This window comes from Phytophthora sojae (genome assembly GCF_000149755.1).
Source record: "Phytophthora sojae unplaced genomic scaffold PHYSOscaffold_5, whole genome shotgun sequence".
Lineage (NCBI taxonomy): Eukaryota > Oomycota > Peronosporomycetes > Peronosporales > Peronosporaceae > Phytophthora > Phytophthora sojae.
Genome location: NW_009258119.1, coordinates 4559410 through 4578524, shown reverse-complemented (window position 1 = coordinate 4578524; position 19115 = coordinate 4559410). Strand labels below are relative to the sequence as shown.

The 19115-nt window shown below is 57.3% G+C and overlaps 8 protein-coding genes across 8 annotated transcripts; 4 read left to right on the top strand and 4 right to left on the bottom strand.

The window, feature by feature from the left end:
• Positions 1–279: 279 nt before the first annotated feature.
• Positions 280–1374, bottom strand: PHYSODRAFT_507586 (hypothetical protein; the record flags this gene model as incomplete). The annotated part of the gene is made up of 1 exon (XM_009531243.1): positions 280–1374. One exon carries the CDS (start codon positions 1372–1374, stop codon positions 280–282), a length of 1095 nt encoding a protein of 364 aa, XP_009529538.1.
• A 309-nt stretch (positions 1375–1683) lies between these two features.
• Positions 1684–2122, bottom strand: PHYSODRAFT_510345 (hypothetical protein; the record flags this gene model as incomplete). Its single annotated transcript, XM_009531242.1, has 2 exons — positions 1684–1747; positions 1812–2122. The coding sequence occupies 2 exons, from the start codon at positions 2120–2122 to the stop codon at positions 1684–1686; spliced, it is 375 nt and encodes a 124-aa protein (XP_009529537.1).
• Positions 2123–2909: 787 nt separating this feature from the next.
• Positions 2910–3523, top strand: PHYSODRAFT_354824 (hypothetical protein). Its single transcript, XM_009531241.1, has 2 exons — positions 2910–3017; positions 3102–3523. The coding sequence occupies exons 1-2, from the start codon at positions 2952–2954 to the stop codon at positions 3300–3302; spliced, it is 267 nt and encodes an 88-aa protein (XP_009529536.1). The 5' UTR covers positions 2910–2951; the 3' UTR covers positions 3303–3523.
• Positions 3524–3872: 349 nt separating this feature from the next.
• On the bottom strand, positions 3873–5464 carry PHYSODRAFT_315958 (hypothetical protein; the record flags this gene model as incomplete). The annotated part of the gene is made up of 2 exons (XM_009531240.1): positions 3873–5258; positions 5333–5464. The coding sequence occupies 2 exons, from the start codon at positions 5462–5464 to the stop codon at positions 3873–3875; spliced, it is 1518 nt and encodes a 505-aa protein (XP_009529535.1).
• A 946-nt stretch (positions 5465–6410) lies between these two features.
• PHYSODRAFT_346687 (hypothetical protein) lies at positions 6411–8783 on the top strand (the record flags this gene model as incomplete). Its single annotated transcript, XM_009531239.1, has 3 exons — positions 6411–6575; positions 7407–7722; positions 7801–8783. The coding sequence occupies 3 exons, from the start codon at positions 6411–6413 to the stop codon at positions 8691–8693; spliced, it is 1374 nt and encodes a 457-aa protein (XP_009529534.1). The 3' UTR covers positions 8694–8783.
• A 38-nt stretch (positions 8784–8821) lies between these two features.
• On the bottom strand, positions 8822–12181 carry PHYSODRAFT_505107 (hypothetical protein; the record flags this gene model as incomplete). Its single annotated transcript, XM_009531238.1, has 1 exon — positions 8822–12181. The coding sequence occupies one exon, from the start codon at positions 12179–12181 to the stop codon at positions 8822–8824; it is 3360 nt and encodes a 1119-aa protein (XP_009529533.1).
• Positions 12182–13203: 1022 nt separating this feature from the next.
• Positions 13204–14281, top strand: PHYSODRAFT_354823 (heme peroxidase). The gene has a single exon (XM_009531237.1). It carries the CDS (start codon positions 13246–13248, stop codon positions 14260–14262), a length of 1017 nt encoding a protein of 338 aa, XP_009529532.1. The 5' UTR covers positions 13204–13245; the 3' UTR covers positions 14263–14281.
• A 264-nt stretch (positions 14282–14545) lies between these two features.
• PHYSODRAFT_509290 (hypothetical protein) lies at positions 14546–19107 on the top strand (the record flags this gene model as incomplete). The annotated part of the gene is made up of 6 exons (XM_009531236.1): positions 14546–14965; positions 15033–15195; positions 15278–17895; positions 17944–18196; positions 18293–18460; positions 18641–19107. 6 exons carry the CDS (start codon positions 14546–14548, stop codon positions 19105–19107), a joined length of 4089 nt encoding a protein of 1362 aa, XP_009529531.1.
• Between the last annotated feature and the right edge of the window lie 8 nt (positions 19108–19115).

Sequence of the window (19115 nt, the reverse complement as noted above, 5' to 3'; positions counted from 1 at the left end):
TCACGCGCCGATGAGTTCAAGACACGCTGCAATGACAGCAACACTGACCGAGACCAAGATTTGAGCGTACGATACATGGGCCACCACACCGAAACTAATAAATAGGTTCGATCGATAAGGTCCGCTTTCACTGGCAAACCGATGCACATGTTCGTAGCTGTGGCATTTGCGAGCGCGCTTCCTGGCGCTATAACAGACAACGATCATCGGTGCATGTTGAAGTCAAAGCATAATGCAATACAAGGTTTATTCACACTGCTTCACTCTCGAGCGATCTCCCTACTGCTCCTGCAGCGCACGTGCCGCCTGCACGGACGCGCGACTGCCGGTGTCGATAGCAGCATGCACCGACATGCCCGGCTGCTCGAAGGCAGTGGCCTCGCCAGCGAAGAAAATGCGGTTGTCCACTGGGGCAGCGAGATCCTGCGAAGCCGTGTCCGACTGGCCGACACGCGGGAAAGCGTAGCCGCCGCCGATCCACGGCTCGTCACCCCAGTCCTTGTACATGCCGCGGACGAAGTGCTTGTGTGCCGGCTTGGGCTCGTCCACCGTGCCGTAGATCATGTCGAGCTGGTCGAGGAAGTTCTCAATGATCTTGTCATGGTCCACGCCCACGAAGCTCTCGGCGTACAGCGCGCCTGCAAAGCCCGTGATCAAGTACTGAGCCTTGTCCTCTTCCACCGCGTCCTCCGTCTCGGGCTCCGCAATCAGAGTGTTGTCGCCGTTAGGCTGCAGGTGGCCGATGCCCTTGGAGCTGTTGAACCAGAACTCGGGCAGGAAGCACTCGGAGCAAATGACACCGTGGGCGTCCTCGGGCCAGAAGCGACCCGACATGTGCAGGAGCACCTTGCCCGCGCGGCGCATGGAGAACGAATTCACGGCCTCGATCTTCTCCTGCGGGAGGTCCGGGGTGTACGCGATCTTCGAGAAGACCGCGGTGGACATAGTCACCACCAGCGCGCGGCACGAGAGCTGCTTGCCCGACGTGCTAGTAACCAGGATACGGTAGCTCTGCGAGTAGTCCACGCTAGCCACAGGCCAGTTGAGGCGGGTCGTCACACCTTCAGCGAAGAGGTTGACGAAGCGCATGAAGCTTGGCACGACGCGGAAGTCTCCCTCGTCCTCCAGCTCGATCCACTGCTTCTCATAGCGGCACGTAGTGCGCATGGAGATGTCTTCCAGCGGTCCGCCGGCAGTGTTGGCGTATCCAGACTCGCACAGCTTCATCATGGACGGAGACAGACCAACCTCGTCGAAGTAGTCCCTCATCGACTTCTCGGGAGGGATCTGGTCAATGTTTTCGAGGTCGCTCAAGTCGGCCACCGACAAGTTAAACTTGAGGAACTCCTCGTCGTCATCGTCGTACTTCAGCATACGCTTCTGGTCGCCGATGTAGTAGTAGCCGATGCCTCCATCCGGAGCGGGCTCGGTCGGACCACCATCGCCCTGAACAAGCAATAAAGCGACACGGAACCGTGAGTATGGCTCTACACTTCTCTTTGGTTTCTACTGCAATATGCACATATCGATAGTTGGTTTTTGGGGAAATGTATGAATCCAGACTGACTTCTCCCGGGTGGACACGTGCAAGACTCAGCGACACAAGAACTGTGCCGCCGAATGCACGCAGAAGAGCAACGGGCCTCCCGAGGGAGACCGCGCCGCTCGCCCTGGAGATGCTAATTAAGGAAGCATGATCTGACGTTCGCTCTTGCATTCGTATGAAGGCCAGAAGATTATCTCATTGCTCGTGCGAGCGGAATCAGTGGCTGATTAATCGATGCGGCTACTACAAGTACACACACACACACATGTTCTGCTTTTGGCCCCGTGTCCTCACCTGAGCCCAAGTGAAGATCTCGCGCATGCCGATGCTGTGCTCCTCGGCGAGCCGCGTGAGCGTCGTGTTGGCGCCGTGCATGAACTCGGCTCCGACCTCGATGCTCATGCCCGGGATGAAGCTCGTGTCGTTCATCACGCGGCCGCCCACGCGGCCGGAGGCCTCCACGACCAGCACGTCCAACACGCCCTCGGTCTTGGCCAGCTGGCTGGCGCAGCGCAGACCGGCGACGCCGGCGCCGATGACGACCACGTCGTGGAACTCGGGCTGCTCGTCCGCCATGCTGTGCGTCCTGGCTCGAATCTGAAATGGCTCAGGAGAGATAAGCGGGGTCTCCGCGGCTTATTGAGGCCATGTTGGGCAAGACTGAACCGGAGACCACCAATCGAAGAGTACGGCGACTACGCATGTGTGGCATTTTTGTGTTGCCACTTGGGACTTGACTGGACAGCGACTGCTGGGCCGCACTCACTTGGATAAAGTATAACATAGGGTACAGTGAGGAACAGAGATCCGTGTACCGTGTGGGACGGAATAATGGCCGTACAGTGGACCACTCCGTTAAGTAGAGTACACAAAAGAGCAACACGTTCAACTTGGTGGACATCGAGGCCATCGCACGCCCGACGACGCGCAGCAGTACTCCACGAGCTGTTAAGGCAAAGAGAGATCGACACCATCCTGTCTGCAAAGGAGATTCCGTCTTCGGAGTCCCAGCATTGCACGCGAATACAGTCCCGCCCGATGTCGCCGTTGCCGATGTTCCACAAGGTACCATGTCGCAGCACCGGAAACCCGGTTCGCGTGGCCAACTTGGCCGCCAAGGCAGCATTGGCGGCGTGCTTCACGGAGATCACTCGTGTGATGCTGGCCACAGCATGCCGCTTTGCCGCTGTTGCCGCCCATAAGACGTCGCCCAACTTGCGGCACGGAGGTGACGGCAGAGATTGCTGCTCGGCCACGTCACTCATTGCCCGGGCGCGTCACACTCGCGCGTCACACTCGCACTTAGACGCGAGCCCACCCGTCTATACCGATGGGAGCTTGACTTGCCACTGGTCATTCGCCATTTTCTTCACGAGTCCGCAGCCGCCCCCGATCTCTCTCCACAATGTCTGACCTCCAGGCCCAGTTCGAAGCCGCCGCCGCGCTCGTGAAGACCTTCACCAAGAGCCCCGTACGTGAATTGGCGCGTGTCTGCCTCTCGACACGAAGCTGTAGACGCGACTAACCCTGCCTGTGTCATTGCCCTATATCTCAGACCAACGACGAGAAGCTCGCTCTGTACGCCTTCTACAAGCAGGCCACCGTGGGCGACAACACGACGTCCGCCCCCGGCATGTTCGACCTGACGGGCAAGGCCAAGTGGAACGCCTGGAACGCCAAGAAGGGTCTGTCCAAGGAGGACGCCATGACCGCCTACATCGCCGAGGTGGAGAAGCAGAAGGCCGTCTACGCCTGAAGCGCGGCCGCTAGGTCGCGTCTGTAGTTCTCTCCTCCTCCTCCAAGCGCGCTGGAGTCGCTGTAGTGCCAACCTTAATGCCGTGTGAGCTGTACAGACTACGGGGGGGGGGAAATGGCGACGATCGACCCAGCACCTGCTTCGGTTCAGCCAACGTGTGAGTTGTTGACGTCTTCGCAAAAGTCCATAAAAATGTAATGGAAGACGAGTTTTGTAATCTCACATGCATGACTAGGTGGACGAGCTGACTGTCACTCGTCGGAAGAGTGCTGCGCACACGATCGCAACATGAAATAGTGCTTGAATGTTTGTGCGGCAAGGCCGAAGGTACTGAGCCGAGCTTCGTTGCCTCGTGGCAAGACGAGCTCGTGGGACGTGGAAAAGCGAATCCGGTGGGGGTTCGTGAATAGATACCGCCGGCTACGACACTGACAACAATGGGACTTCTCTCGAGCTCGCCGGCACCGGTTGTAAATAATGAGAGACCCGCTCGCAACGTGTGACCGACCCGCTCGGTGCTTCCTTCTGCACCCTCTTCCGACGAAGGATGCAGAGGTTCCTGCTCACTGCTCAGTTGGCCCTGCTGTCCACCTTGGCCTCCACCTTGGCTTCCATGCGAGCGAAGTCTGACATGAGCTTGTTGATCTGGTGGGTGTGCTCTCCCAGCTTCGCGGACAGCGAAATCTGTTGCACAGCTAGCTGCTGCTGCGTCTCGGTGTTTTGCGTCAGTAAGCGCATGAGCAGCACCTCCATCTGCTCGCCCGCCGAGGTCGTCCCCATGGAAAGTTGCGTCATTGCCAACGATCTTTCGCCTTCTGGTATATCCTCGCTGTCGTTGTTGTCCTCCGCTTTAGGCGGCATCTCGATCGCTTGGTTCGACGACCCGGACACTACCGACGACGTGGACGACGTCGAAGTGGACGTCGCTGGGGACATCGGCACCCCGATCTTCTTCCTGCCAAAGCTTTGGAGCTCGTTTTGAGCCGCAATGTAGGCAGGGTTGGCACTGGCACTGTCTTCTTGCCTCTCAGCAGCGTTGTTATCCGGCACAGCCTTCTGCTCGTCGTTGTTGGGCACCGTAGGAAGGTTTTCACCTGCCGCGAGGGCCAGCCGCTCAAGAATGGAGATATCGCACGCCTCTCGGGGGCGAGTGTCGAGGACGAAGACGCTTCCGACTGCGTGGCCGGTGTTGGGGTCTAGGATCGGTGCAGCCGCGTAGAAGCGAACACCGGCAGCACCCGAGACCAGCGGGTTTCTTCGGAACCGAGGGTCCTGGAGCGTGTCGAGCACGACCATCGGCTCGCGCATGAAAACGGTGTAGGCGCAGAACGCGATCTTGCGCGGGATCATCTTGTGGGCGAGACCCGCGCTAGCCTTGAACCATTGGCGGTGCTCGTCCAAGAAGCTCACCGCAGCCATGGGGCAGGACAAACGCGCCTTGGCCAGATCGCAGATCATGTCGAAGGGGTTCTCCGCTTCCGAGTCCAGCACACGCAACGCGTACAAGGCTCGGAGTCGGTCTCCTTCGTCGGTGCTCACAGGCGGTCGAGGCCACGGGTGGGCCCAGTCGGACGAAGGCTCGCTGTTGTGCTCGTTGGTGTGCAGATTCCTCTTGCGGCTCTTCCTCGACTCGCCTTCCGCGTTGAAGTGCCCGTCCCTGAGCTCAAAGGGCTGTCTGGGCTTCGGCGTGAGCGAGCGAAGAAGCTGCAGCTCCTCGCTGTCCGGTTCCGACGGTGGGCCGGACGACGGCGAGTGCAAGTGGCTCTGGATCCACATGCGTGACGCCTCCGAAGTCGCGCTAAGGTGGGGCGATGGTGCACCCATGGACCGACCCGAGCGCTGGTTCGAGTTGTTGATGACACAGGACATGCAAACGCGAACCCGCGTGGGGCCGATCGCTGGATCGACGTGGGCGTCCTTGTAGAGCGTGCAGTTCTTGCAAACCACCTCTCCGCACTGCAGTCAAATGAACCAGAAAAGTTAGGAACCTGGAATCCTATGCCAGCGCATTGCCAAGACGGTTTGCGTACCATTCGGCAGTGGTGTTTGCGACGGAAAGTGCCAAAGGGCCGGGTGCAGACGTAGCACAGCGTGCGTTCATGGTCGGCGACCCAGTCGGCCGAGTCCACGAGGTGCAGCACGAAGAAGTCGTCGGCCGCCATTGCCACCAGGAACTCGAAGCTTGTTCGGTGTTAGAGGTCGCTTTCGTTAGTCGATGCTGCTGCAAGAGCACGCGCTGCCGTGAGCTGGGGGGATGGTTGGTGTGTATCGAGAGCGCCGGGGTGTCGTGCACTTCTCTGCTTTTCGAGCAAAATGACTAATGGGCCCGCCGGTGCCCGGGCAAATCGGCGACGCAATGGAAAGAAACGCCTCCAACTCGCCCGCCGCGTCTACTTGGTCGGTGCGGCCCAGAAGGAGTCGGTGGGGCCGCAATCGCAAGAAAGCAGGGGTAGAAACTCGGAGTGAACTCGGAGGCACCAAGAGAGCGTCGATGGGGCTGGTGGGGCTGGTGTGGCGACGGGTGCCGCAGCGCGATTTTTCTGGCGTGAAGCAGTTAGCGCTTTAGCTAATTTTCGATCCCAACGCTCGCACTTGTCATTTTTGCATGGCAACGCTCTCAGCGGAACGCGGCGGAGTTCGAGCTGGCCAGGCCCCGCGTGCGAAAATCTCTGGAGCCGGAGGCGGGAGGCGTGCGAGTCTATCCGCGTCGCACGATCCGCGCTGTTGAACCCAAAGGTGGGGCATTCCCGGTGGCAAATAGTACGACCGAGCATTCACCCACTCGGGTGGGTGAATGCTCGGTCGCCTCTGCTCATTTTGGGGCTCCGCTTGCATCTGCTTGACCATTTCGTGACAACTCCATGACGATCCTCGATCCTGCGAGTAAGAGGAAGCGCCTTGCCCGACGAAACGCACACCGGGAATGACGACCCCTAAAGCGCTCTTGCCGCTCGAGGTCGAGGTCGAGGTTGAGTTGACGCGATATCTGTACTTGAGTCAGGAAAAAAGCGCCGCCCCACTCGCCGTCCACGCACCGTCATTTGCGGCGAGCTGCACCGCTGAGCTCCGCGATGAGTGGACAAGCTCCTGCTGATATTATGTCCACTCATGAAGAGCCCATGCCGCGAGAAACGACTTCGTGGCCGACAACGCAGCACCACCAGCGTCAAAACTGCTGTGGACGAGCGGCACACTGAGACTGTCGTCGGTGGACTGACGTACAACGTGGCCAACTGCTCACGCAGCGAGGATGACCTACGGACGCACACCAAGGTGAAGCTGCGAGCTCCGTCCAGAACTTTGCTGCATCGGATTTTCGCGCACAATGTCGCGTGGTCAGGCAGGCAGCTTAGCACGGAGCTGCCTGATCGAACAGTCAGTGTAACAACCCTCAGCGCTTACTCATCCGTGGCGAGTGAGCACTCAGGCTCGCTAACGTGGCAACCGAGAACGTTGTGGCGAGCAGATGCAAACAAATTCAAAGTTGCGATAGTAGAAGAGGAGGGAGTACAGAGGCCAGCACGAGACTGGAGTAGTGAATCTGTGCCGACTTGGACGGCTTAACATTGCCAAGTGTCAAGTTGACAATGTATCATACCTCTGGGGCTGCGTTGCAGGCACTGCAACAAACTGCAAGGGACTCGCCAATACCTGTCCTCGGCAGGTGGTGCCTTAGTTGGCGTAAAATTATCTCGCCAATCTGACGGGACCACCGCCGGGGAGTGTACAATAGTACGCTCAGGCAATCTCGCCAACGGCCTGAGCCAACTTCACGATCCCAAAGTCATCACTTCAACCACTTCAACTTCACAATCGAGCGAGACGACATATCATTACGCCTCCCGACAGATCGTTACGCCTCTAGCTCCCCTTGAGCTAATCCAGCTTGGACGACGTCGAGCATGCGACTGTTTGCTGCACGAAACCTGGCGCGCTTGGCGCCGGGACAGAGCCCCAAGGTGAGCACGCACCCCTCCCACCTCCTTGATAACTACCCCTACTCTATCGCTTCAAATTCCAGCTCCCCCGACCGATTTAAAGTCGCTGCAAGCCTCTTAATCTTAATCCGAACTCACTTCTCCACTTGCATTGTGTGCTTTTTAGTTCCATGGCTCGGCGCTGCGACAAGCTCTGTTCCTGAGTGGCCTGGGGCTGTCGGTGCTCGCCCTCGCTCATGCGGAGCTCACGGACGTGGGCGTCACGCACATGGAGGCGCAATGCGACGCCCGGTACGCCCCGCCCGAGGTGGACGGCGCCTTCTCCGTGCCGCTCGAGCGCGAGGAGTTCGCGCCCATCTCGAAGTCGCGCGCGACGCGCCTCAGCAGCGCCTCATACAAGGCCAACTTCCCCATTGAGGACAAGTACGCGGTGGAGACGACGAGCTCGGGCGACGTGTTCGCGACCGTGCTGGACGGCCACGGTACGCTCTGCGCTGCCCTCGGATACGTAGCATTGCTGCTGCTTGAATTCTGACTGCATTGTGTGTTGCAACTTGCAGGTGGATGGCAGGTGTCTGAGTACGCCCGCAAGACGCTGATCGGCAACGTGCAGAAGGAGCTGTCGTACCTCTACAAGCCGGGCACGAAGGAGCCCGCTCATGGGGACGCCAAGACGGTCTCGGACGAACGCGTGGCTGCTGCCATCCAGCGTGCGTTTGGCCGCACGGACCGCGACCTGATGGCGGAGGTGGCGTCGGCGTTCAAGCTGGGGTTCGGAGCTGTGGCGCGGTGCGGCTCCTGCGCGTGCTTGGCGTACGTGCACGAAGGCACTGTTCACGTTGCTAACGCGGGCGACATCCGTGCAGTGCTGGGAAAGGCTGGCAAGGACTCGGACTCGATCGTGGCGGAGCCGCTCAGCAACGACCAGAATGCTATGGTGAAGTTCGAGCAGGATAAGCTGATCAAAGAACACCCCGGAGAGGCCAACGTGTTCACTTGCCGTCACCCGGACTCGTGCTACGTGAAGGGTGCGCTGCAGCCGACGCGCGCTTTCGGCGACTTTTCCCTCAAGCACCCGGAGTTTAATGGGCCGCCGTACGTGAACGGTGATCGCTCTGCTGGCCGCCACTTTTCGGCACCTTACACGCCGCCCTACATCACGGCTATCCCCGAGGTCAAGTCGCACAAGCTGCAGGAGGGGGACAAGTTCCTCATTATTGGTTCTGATGGCTTGTGGGACTACCTGAGCAACGAAGAGGCTGTGGAGGTGGTCAACGGCCAAGCCTCGTGCGGAAACCACGACCTTGCCGGCCGCGCGCTGGTTGAACGGGTGCTTCAGAAGGCGGCGAAGCGCTACGGCATGACGTACCAGGAGCTGCTGAGCCTGCCGCCTGGAAGCCACCGCCGCCGCCGTCACGATGACACCACGGTGGTTGTTCTCTTCTTCGACTAGAGTTGAGGCTACGATACAGCCTTGTGTACAAGAAGGAAAGCACAATAGGCAAACAAACTAACAGCACGGTAATCAAGGTGAAGGGGTCGGGTCAATAGTCCCATTTACAGATTCACTGACGGTGTTGACTAAGTGGAGCTGTGGACGTTGCGTGGAGAGGACAAAACGCTTCTAGTCGGTGCACCTGGGAGCGTAGCTGTCGAAGGACTTGCTGACACGACCCCAACGCTCTTGTCCTTGTCCTTGTCCTTGTCCTTGTCCTTGTCCTTGTCCTTGTCCTTGTCGAGTTGCAGCCTGTACATTTCGTAGTTCCGCTCCAACGAGTCTGTGTAGAACTGCAAAAAAGTAGCAGTAAATGACCAAGGGTGGCAGACGACAAAGAAACATACAAAGCTTACCCGTAGGTGATGGCAGAGCGAAGTCAGGGGGAGCCAAATTGGGCGAACCACATAGTTGATGAAGTTTAGCTGGACCGTGATCCGAACGCGCTTGTTGTCCAAATTTCTCATGTAGAAGTCGGTGGGGACGCCGTGCTCTGTTTCAGCCGCGGCTTGGTTTTGGAATTCATCAAGCAAGCGGGCACCCCACTCCTGTGCCTGAGCAAACGGCAGCGCGTAATGCGACAAGTCGGCGGCATGCATGAGGATGCCCATCAAGACGGGACGTTTGTCGCTGAGTTGTCGACGCGTAAGGCCCTCGAGGACCTTGCACTTCTCGAAATGCTTGGACATGTCGGTTGCGAGGATGCACGCAATGATGAGCTGGCGCACGCGTTTGTGGCGCTCTCGGTCAAGGTGTTGCAAGATTTTGGCGGACTTGTGGTTGAGGATGATGAAGGTCACTCGACAGTGGTGGCGCTCCAGCACGGCGTCATCATTGTGCGTGAGCGCCATAGGGCTTAGCATCTTGAGCTCGAAGTCGTTGGTGTTACCCGGATGGTCGATGTCGTGGCAGAGTGAGGCAACGAGCATGGCAAATATCTCGAGACCACTAAAGTACCGACGACACTCGGTGCGTAACATGATGTGCATCGCCACCAAAACCTGGAACGCATGTTGGAAGTTGTGGAACGGGTTGCTGCGGTAGTAGTTGGCCACGTTGGTTGTAAAGGCCGAAAACTTCTCACTGGAGATGCGGAAGGCGTCCATGAAGCCGTACGCGCGGAAAATAATGCCACAACTCATTGATACTTCGCTGCTCGAAAGCGATACCGTCTCGGTGTCCCATTTATCCAGCGGTTCATCTCGTCCATGAGCGAATATGATCTCGCGTGGAAACGGAACCTCGTCATCCTCGTGACTTTTCTTCTTGATGGCCGGTAGGAGCGCTGCGAAGGAGGAGATTCCTCTCTTCTTCGTCACGCCACTGGTGTCATCCCCGGCATGACAGTACTTGTGTACGATGGACGAAATGATGTCCGTCTCGGAGTATTTATCGATGCGGCTGGTCGTTGACATTCGCTTCAGAGCCCTCGAGCTCGACTCGATGCTGGTTCGAGCGACAGCCACGCAATCTGACACAACTTTGTAGTACGAGATGTCCAAAGACAACCGCCCAAGCGCAAATTGCACCTCCGCGCAGTATTTGCTCATGATTTCACGGTCCGTCTTAGTGAAGGCAACGACGTGGGTGCCCTCCTTCTTGTTGATGCACATAGCGACAGCAACCACCTTTGGAGGTACCGTGAGCGAGTGGTCTTCAAACACCGGCATGCAAAGAACGCTCGTAGTGCGGTAGCCTGTCTTCATATCAACGCTCGGATCGAAGAGCTGGTGTTTGTAGGCGTCACGCGTGCACACGGTTTGACCCGTGGTTGCCACAAGTCCAGAAATCCCACGATTAATCGGAGAGCGGATGCTCTCACCACCCACTCGTGGAGTGATCCAGAGCTCATGCTTGAAGTGATCGATAAGCAGCAGACCAAAGCGGTCGCACTCCATGATATCTTTGCCCAACTCCATGACCATGTCCACGAACTCGGCGATATCGGTACTTTCAGATATGAACGTGGTGAGCTTCAGCCGCGCTTCGATGAGCTTTTGGGACGTCTTGACCTCGCGATGAAGGCTCGCTTTGTGTAGCGAAGTACCCACCGCTTCAGCGGCATAGTTGAGGAAAACTGCGTCTTCGCTGGTAAAGTCCATTCCGTCGACCTTGTTGACTGCAGAGAGCACTGCCAGGATCGTGCCCTCGGGAGACTTGACTGGCAGACACAAGATGCGCTTCGTCAGGAATCCCGTCTTCTGATCCAACGTCGGGTCGAACAGCGGATGCGAGTACGCATCATTCGTTATCACCGTCTCGCCTGTGCGAGCGACATACCCAGCAATGCCTTTCGTTATCGGTACATACTCTCCGCGCACGATATCGGCTGCACTGGCGATGAAAAGCTCGTCCTCGCCCTCAATCTTTATGAACAGACCAATGCGCTCAGTGCCGACAAGCTCGTGGCAAACAGCGAGCACTTGGTCCAGCACTGCAGAGGAAGACACGCTCTCCATTGAAATGTTGCGGTGGAGCTTGAGAAGCCCTTCGATTCGGTGCTGGGCAGTCTGCCGCTGACGCGAGAGCACGAGGTTCCAGATCGTTGCGCCGGCAACGATAGCAATGAACTCCAGATTGGCGATATCTGGATCGGTGAAGGATGCTGGGGTCGCTTTCGAAGCAGAGGCAATCGACGACGATGCCTTGCTTGCAGATACCACCTGCAATACACCAACAACAGCGCGATGGGCGTTGCGGATAGGTAGACAGAGCAAGGCATGGGGAGTGACCACGCCGCCGTGGTCTACGTTGTCCCTGCTCCGTTGACTTAAGAAAATTGTGTGCGTGTCGGAGTCATCGATCGCAAAGGGCCGTCCGGTCATGACCACGCGGCCGAACACGGTGGGGGAGTCGGGCACAACGAAGCCTTCGTTGATGACATTCACCTTGGTGAACGCTAAGTCGATGTCGGCGTCAGGGTCGCGGTAAATGGAGAAGATGTCCAGGACATTTCGACGCTCGTGCAGGATGCCCAGTGTGAACTTGTCAGCGTGCACCAACTGCAGTGCGGCTCGCAGCGTACGCTCGATCACGCTATCGAAACTGCTCTGCGCGGAAACCTCTTTCGCCAGTGTCATGAGCGTCTCCAGCTGCGAAACCCGCTTCTGCATCGTCAGGATGCCGCCTGAAACCTGGTCTCCTCCTCCTGCTGCTGCAGCATTTGGAGGTGTCATCGCCTGCAGGTTGACAGTTCCTTTCGGCCCGATCCCCTTGGGAGATATAACGATTTTACCGCTGTGCACAACGGCACTCTGGCGATGCTCCAGCAGCTTCGACTCCACCGCTGTCGACCTGCTGCGCAGCAACTGCACACGCTTGCGACTCTCCTCGATCCGGGCGAGTAGGCGCTGCTTCTCGGCAGCCTGCTCGCGGACGCCGTGCACGACAGTTCTCAGTGCATCGACCGGCACGAAAACCATCCTGCCGCTCTCCGTGGAGGCCATCGTCGCGCCAGCAATGGTTGTGGGAAATACGAGCCGTTACGCGACTAGCCGAAGCAGCGTTTCTTGCTTGTATAGCGCTGAAGAAGGTATTGGTGATCATGACGCAACGCTGGACTTGGTTGCCACAAATGGGTTACTGGTACGGCCACCGTTCAAAGCGCCAGGCCGAATTATGGGGATCTGAGCTGATGGCATCGTCTCGAGCTCCAGCTGCCGATCCGGCGGAGAGTCATCGCAGTGGTGCCGTGGACGTACATGCGCTGCTCTCTCGAAAGAACAGGTACTGCGTGGATCTCACGTCCTCGCCTCTTGTTGACACCGGTAAACACCCTGCGGCGCAACGCTGGAGCTCGTCGAACTGGCGCAACGCGGCAGATTAGCGTGCATCCTCGTAGAGCTGCGACGTCGGCGACGAAAACACTTCTGCGGACGACGGCGAATTCTTAAGAGAAGAGTGCAAGGCAGCCCATATGCCTTTGGTAGGCCACAATGGTAGCACGGCAGCATCCCGCCACGTACTTGAAGTTGGAGGCTGAAAGGATCCCCTTTTTAGACCCCTAAAAAAGGGTTATCGGTCGAGGTGGCAGCCATCCAGGACGGACAAAGCTATACCGGCTTCACCAATACGAACAAGCCTCACCTCCAGAAGATATCGTCGTCGCCGCATGGCGAAGGAGAGCCCCAGGCTTAACTTCCGGTTGCAACCTACAGCCCTGATCCTTGGCCCGCACCGCCAGTATGTCAATGTGCCTGGACCCCCAGAACAGCGATCTTTAGTAATCATTCCCGCCGATCTGATGATTTTAATAACCCGTAATACCCGAGGTCATAATCAAAACCGATCAAATGCTTAGACCATCACAATTATACCTCTATCTATCGATTCCTTGCGAAATCACTCTACCCCATCCTATCCGAAGATCAGTTTTATGCGCCCTTTGAGAGGCGATGTCCGACCCGGGTAGGTGGTTCGCAATGGTTGCTCTTGTAGATGCCCCTCACTCACTTCCAGATCTTCCGCCAAGCCCCCAAGCGCACCGAAGCCCCCCCTCCTCTTCGCCGCCATGTTCCGTCGTGCCGCCCTCCGCGCCGCCCAGCAGGCGTCCGCCGCCAAGACGCGCGGCCTCGCCACGTCGCAGTTCCGCGCCGCCAACAAGAACAAGCAGCCGAGCGCCATCGTGCTGGCCGCCGCCGGCGTCGCGGCCGTGAGCGGCCTGGCGCTCACCGACCTGGTGAACGCGCGCGAGAAGCCCGTGGACATCGACGCCATCAAGAAGGAGATCGTCGAGATCTTCGACGACGACAACTACATGGGCCCCACGCTCGTGCGCCTCGCGTGGCACTCGTCGGGCAGCTACAGCAAGGTGGACAACAGCGGCGGCTCCACGGGCGGCACCATCCGCTTCGACCCGGAGATCAACCACGGCGGCAACGCCGGCCTGCACCTGGCCGTCAAGGCCCTCGAGAAGGTCAAGAAGAACCACCCGGAGATCTCGTACGCCGACCTGTACGTGCTGGCGGGCGTGGCCATGATCGAGGAGATGGGCGGCCCCGAGATCCCCTTCCGCCTCGGCCGCCCCGACGCCAAGAGCGGCAAGGAGCCCACGCAGACGCCCGACGACCGCCTGCCCAACGCCGACATGGGCAGCAAGGACAAGACCACGCAGCACGTGCGCGACGTCTTTTACCGCATGGGCTTCGACGACCGCGACATCGTGGCGCTCGTGGGCGCGCACGCCATCGGCCGCTGCTACCCCACGCGCAGCGGCTACAGCGGCCCGTGGACTAACGCCGAGTGGACGTTCTCGAACGAGTTCTTCCGCGAGCTGCTCGAGAACAAGTGGACCATCAAGAAGTGGAACGGCCCCACGCAGTACGAGGACCCCACGGGCAAGCTCATGATGCTGCCCGCCGACATGGTGCTGATCCAGGACCCCAAGTTCAAGAAGTACGTCGAGATGTACGCCAAGGACGAGGAGCTGTGGTTCAAGGACTTCTCCAAGGCCTTCGTCAAGCTCACGGAGAACGGCGTCAAGTTCCCGGAGACCTCGGGCTGGCGCAAGTTCTTCGGCGGCAAGTAAGTGCCCTCTCATACCTCTCATACACCCACACCCACACACTTGATGCCGTTTGAGGGATGGAACCTCCATGTTTGCGTGAGTGCTACCAGCTTCAAGTCACTGGTAGCTCTTCGGATATCGCCCACAGCGCAACATTGCATTGCGCTGGCGTGCAGGCCAGCTGAGTATGTAAACAATACATCGTCTTGATGAAACTGCCAGCGTTGTCCATGGTGCCCATGCCTTAGTGGTAGCGGACCCTATTTCCGTCAGGTCTTGATTAGCTTTGCAGTCTTCGACCGTCATGAGCGAGCGCAACTCGCGCCGTGGCAAGCGACGTGAGGTGACTTTGCCCTATGAGCAGGCGTACCCATGGGAAGACGAGCGTGGCTCCACGGTGGACCGCACTGTGGAGGTGAACGCGGAGGCCAAGCGTGTGTACGCGATGCAGGAACAGTTGCTCCCGACACTCGCACTTGACCGACCGCTGGACCCGGCAGCAAGCGACCACCTCCAGGACGTGGGGCGGCGTGTTTTGATCCTGCGTGATACGACAAAGCGGTCACGTAAGACGAATGAACCAGCGCCGAGTCCGAAGCCGTCTCCCAAGCGCGTAATTCCAAGTCGATTCCCTGAAGTCACTCCAGACTTCGATGAAGAAGATCGAGGCGAACCAGATCGAGCGGAAGAGGAGGAAGACCCCGTTGTGACCGACGGCCGCATTGTAAGTTAGCACAAAGGTGGTTGGTACTGGACATGCATTCAACGTTGGGCATGCTGTTGATATGTAGGCGACGATGCTGATGGACCAAGAATGGGATACCCGCGGGTGGAATGCTACGAAGATCCAGGCTGCCGTGGATACTCTTTACGAGGAGATTGAGCATTGCGAGGATGATTCACGACGTGAGCTCGCTACCACAATGCTCCTCCGCCTGATGGAGACTCACGAAGGTCGGTACGTTAACATGGTGCAGTGGAGGAGGGACCAGACATCACGATTGATGATGTCCTGTTGTGCTTTCTGTGCTACTAGATGCTGTGGACTACGTCGAGACATCCTTACCAACGTTGACCAACAAGGCATTCCGGACACTCTCCAAACTCACCAACAATACCAAGATATTCCGCATGGCTCGACTGGTAGCGGTGCTGGCCGAGTGGTTTGCACACGTGCTGTCAAGTGAAAACGCTGCGAACAAGAGCATCGGATGTCTGCTACGCGAGACCGAGCTATGCGCGCGTATCCTCCAGCACCACTGGCGCGGAGTACTCTTTGAGCGCACAGTGAGTCAACGCGACTACGATCCTATTGTGAGAACGCGTCTGCGTTCCATGCACATGATCAAGCTCGTGGAGCTGCGGCACCAGTTCAAGGTGTATCGAGAAGCTGTCGGCTCCGGAGGAATTCCAAGTAGTGTAACGCAAGCGTACATCACTATACTGTACCATTTGGCGAAGCTTGAGCGTGACCCCGACGGCATTTCGAACAAGACTCGCAACACTGTACTCTCAGATCAGAGACGCATCCTCGGTTCGGGCTTGTTGGTATGTCTCGTATCACTAATTACTCGACGCCAGAGCCGCGAAGTTATTGAGCTGGTGAAAGGAATTGTTGCAAACATCGTCGAAGGTCATGGAGACGAGCAGATTCTCGAGATTCTCCAGTGCAATGTCGTGCAGAGGGTGCAACTTGACTTGACGTGCACCATGGAATTGAGGAACAATGGTAAAACCGCTGCCTCAATCGCTGCACTAGCGAGCTCGCTTAATCTGCTATTCTCCATTTCGAGAAAGGTTCTCCATGCAACAGAGCAGTGGGGGCACAAAAGTGCTGTATCAACAACCCCCACTAGCCCTCTCCGAAGATCTCCTACTAAAGATCGCTCTCGTGCAGCAACCCCAGAGGAGCGAACCTTCTTGATGCGAAAGCTGAAGGCTTCAGTGCGCCAGTTCCTGCTGACTGCGGACGTGCTCGACACGCTTTTCGAGGTTTTGCGCTTCTGTCGCGACAAAGACGATTCATTGCGAGCACAAGTACTGGAGATTCTAACTCTGCTAGCGCGGTCACTGGGGTTCTCTCAGCTCCTTGACGCACTCACTAGATGTGGAGGTCGACGGCTTGAACAAGTTCTACTGTGCATGAAAGGCCCAAACTTGGTTGTTGTTCAAGCGGCAGTGACGTTATTTTACGAAATGACAAGCCGTACTGACGCCAGGCATGGACTTACGACTGCGGGCGCCGTGCAAATTTTCTTGCGCTGGTGCCGACCAAGCTTTGAAGCTTCCGAGTCGCGAATGGCCTTCATCATGGCGCTGATAGGGTGCGCTCTACTAGCAAGGCAAACCGAGCAGGTGAAACCTGTCACTTCGTTGTTAGAGGCTCTTGCAACCTTCGAAGACCGACTGGATGCATTTTACACGCTCGTGTTGGAGTTGGCGCTGCAAGATGATTCTTCCCCGCGCGCATCAGAGAAGACGGCAGCTTACTTTTTCTCAGTGAACGCGCTGCCTACTATCGTGCAGTTTTTGACGCAAGTGTCACCGAGCTGCATGGAGTCACCCGTGCAGAACTCTCGCCAGCGCAACATAAGCTGCATCTTGCTGGGGCGTATGTGCAAGGCCACGCACGTGAATCGTGCATGCTTTTCCGAGGACACCATCAACCACCTCGCACTTTCCATTCAGTGCAATCGGCTTGATGAAATTGAGGGGTTGGTAGCGCGTAGCTCATCGGAGGATCGCTTCATACATCAGCTAGGGTCGAAAGAAGCCTGTAAGGCGCTAAGTCGACTGGCGAGGTGCCCCAGTAACATGGTAGATGCTCGACTTCGGCCTTCTATCACGTCCCCACAAGTTCCCGAGTGGCCCCAAGCTTTAATTTGCGATGTCATGTTCCGGATGCATGTGCTGGAAGACTTAATCGCGCTCATCCGAACTCCTTGTGACGCCGCAGATTTTCCTGAAGTCGAGTTAAGCAAGGTTGTTGCTGCAGTGGAGCTGGCGGGGCACATTCGCCCAATGCCTTACGGGGAAAGCTCGCGAAACAAGTTTTTGAAGACGCACGCTAACCACCCGCACGGAAAATATGCCCAAGAGAAGCTGCAGCAGTTGGTTGAGCTCGTTGCTCCAGCCATTTTGCACATTCTACGCGAGAAAAGCATCGACTTTGACCTTGTTAGTGCGTGCTGCGTAGCGTTGAGTCGGCTGGCTTGCACCAACACGGCTTGCAGCTTATTGCTCACTCAAGGTTGCCTACAGACAGCGTTGATCCACCTACCAGAGATCCTCATCTCGACTACAACTGGAAAGTCATCGCCGAAGAAGCAAAGTGTCGAGTTTGATGCCTCTGTTGATGATCATGGGCTTTTGGATGTGCCTGCTGCATTGTACACACTCTTTGGCAAACTCTGTGCAGTAGCTGATGGTCGAACCGGGATAATGCGTGCCCACGTACTTCCTCGCCTGCTGAAGCGCATGCAACTGCGGCACCCAACCTCAAAATCCTTTGACGATGAATGCAAGAGTGAAATTGCGGTCGTTATCGCGCATTTGGCCATGGTGAATGCCGTCGAAGGCAGCACAAGTGAGCTCTTCCTGCACTTCCGCGTGTTAGAACTGCTTACAAAAGTTTTGCAGCAGCACAAGGACCTTGTTCTCACTGTCGGCACCGCGTCATCATCCGCGAAGAAGAAAGAAGAGGTTAAAAGGTGGAGACTACTTGTTCACGCAGTCAGCGCCATCGCTGCCTTGAGCCAAGACGTGCTCGTGTGTATTCCCCGAGTTGTGGCGCTTGGTATCGTCGAGTTATTGTTTCCGTTCCTTGCGCGACTTCGCCTCGATGGAAATCCAAATCCTTACCTCGAATCACTGCAGTACTCCGCGGTAACCACCATCCGTTCCATTGCGTCGTATCCGTTCGGTGAGTACCATGCGTATTTGTCAAGTGTCAGAGGTTTTGCTCCAGATCGAGCGTCTGCCGATGATAAGCCAAAGCCCGGTAAGGGCGAGAAAAGTGCAGTGGCAACACCAACACTCGTTATGGAGCGAGTGAAGCAGATCGGCTACGACTTCGCGATGGAACTTCAGAACAAACCCATGGCGTTGCGGGACAAAAAGTCTGTCGGTGAGCTTGCTCGGGAGACGATGGCGTTCATCAATGAGCACCAGCAGCGGCAACAGCGACAACTTGAGCAACGTCGCAAATCGAGCGTCACCAGTGCTGTTGGGGTCAAGGAAGGGGTCTCCAATCGATCAAGTGTGGTGACTAGCCCAGTTCATAGGAAAGAACCCCAAACCAGTGCATCGTTTCCAGCACTACCGCAGTCTCCAGTTGGGAGCTTGGATGAACTCTCCGGGGATCGCCTAACGAGAGGGTCTAAGTGTTTGAGGGACGAAGGCAGTGCAGCCACTTCAGAGGCTACGTCGAATGTCGCCCCTTCAATCCTTGTACTTGACGGTGGCTCGAAGTCGCCCGTAAGCTTGAACGGGATCAACATCGCCTCGACGAGACCTGCCGGTAACAACAAGCCAAGTCTTTCGTCTGAATCACCCCATCCTCATCACCACTACGTCTTCACGAGGCCAAAGCCTAAGCCCAAACGGCGAAACCAGGATCCCGTCTACAATCTTATGCTCGATCCATTGTTTGATTCGACTAGTGGCCCCATGAATCCCCGGAAGCTACCCAGCTCGAAGGTAGCGGGTGACGTGCAGCATCCTAAAGAGGAGGATTGCGACTATAGCTTCTCACAGGAAGCTGATCGCTTCGGGCATTACGTGAACGTACAGGCACGCCGCGACAAGAAAGGAGACCGATACTTCCCGTCTCTAGGCCGAATTGTCACCTCGGATCGACACCTGTAAACACTACC

Excerpts from the sequence above, each read along its gene's own strand:
- PHYSODRAFT_354824 (XM_009531241.1), top strand. The coding sequence starts at position 2,952 with ATGTCTGACCTCCAGGCCCAGTTCGAAGCCGCCGCCGCGCTCGTGAAG. Across the intron at positions 3,018-3,101 it reads AGACCTTCACCAAGAGCCCC|ACCAACGACGAGAAGCTCGC; the intron begins GTACGTGAATTG and ends CCTATATCTCAG.
- PHYSODRAFT_354823 (XM_009531237.1), top strand. The coding sequence starts at position 13,246 with ATGTTCCGTCGTGCCGCCCTCCGCGCCGCCCAGCAGGCGTCCGCCGCC.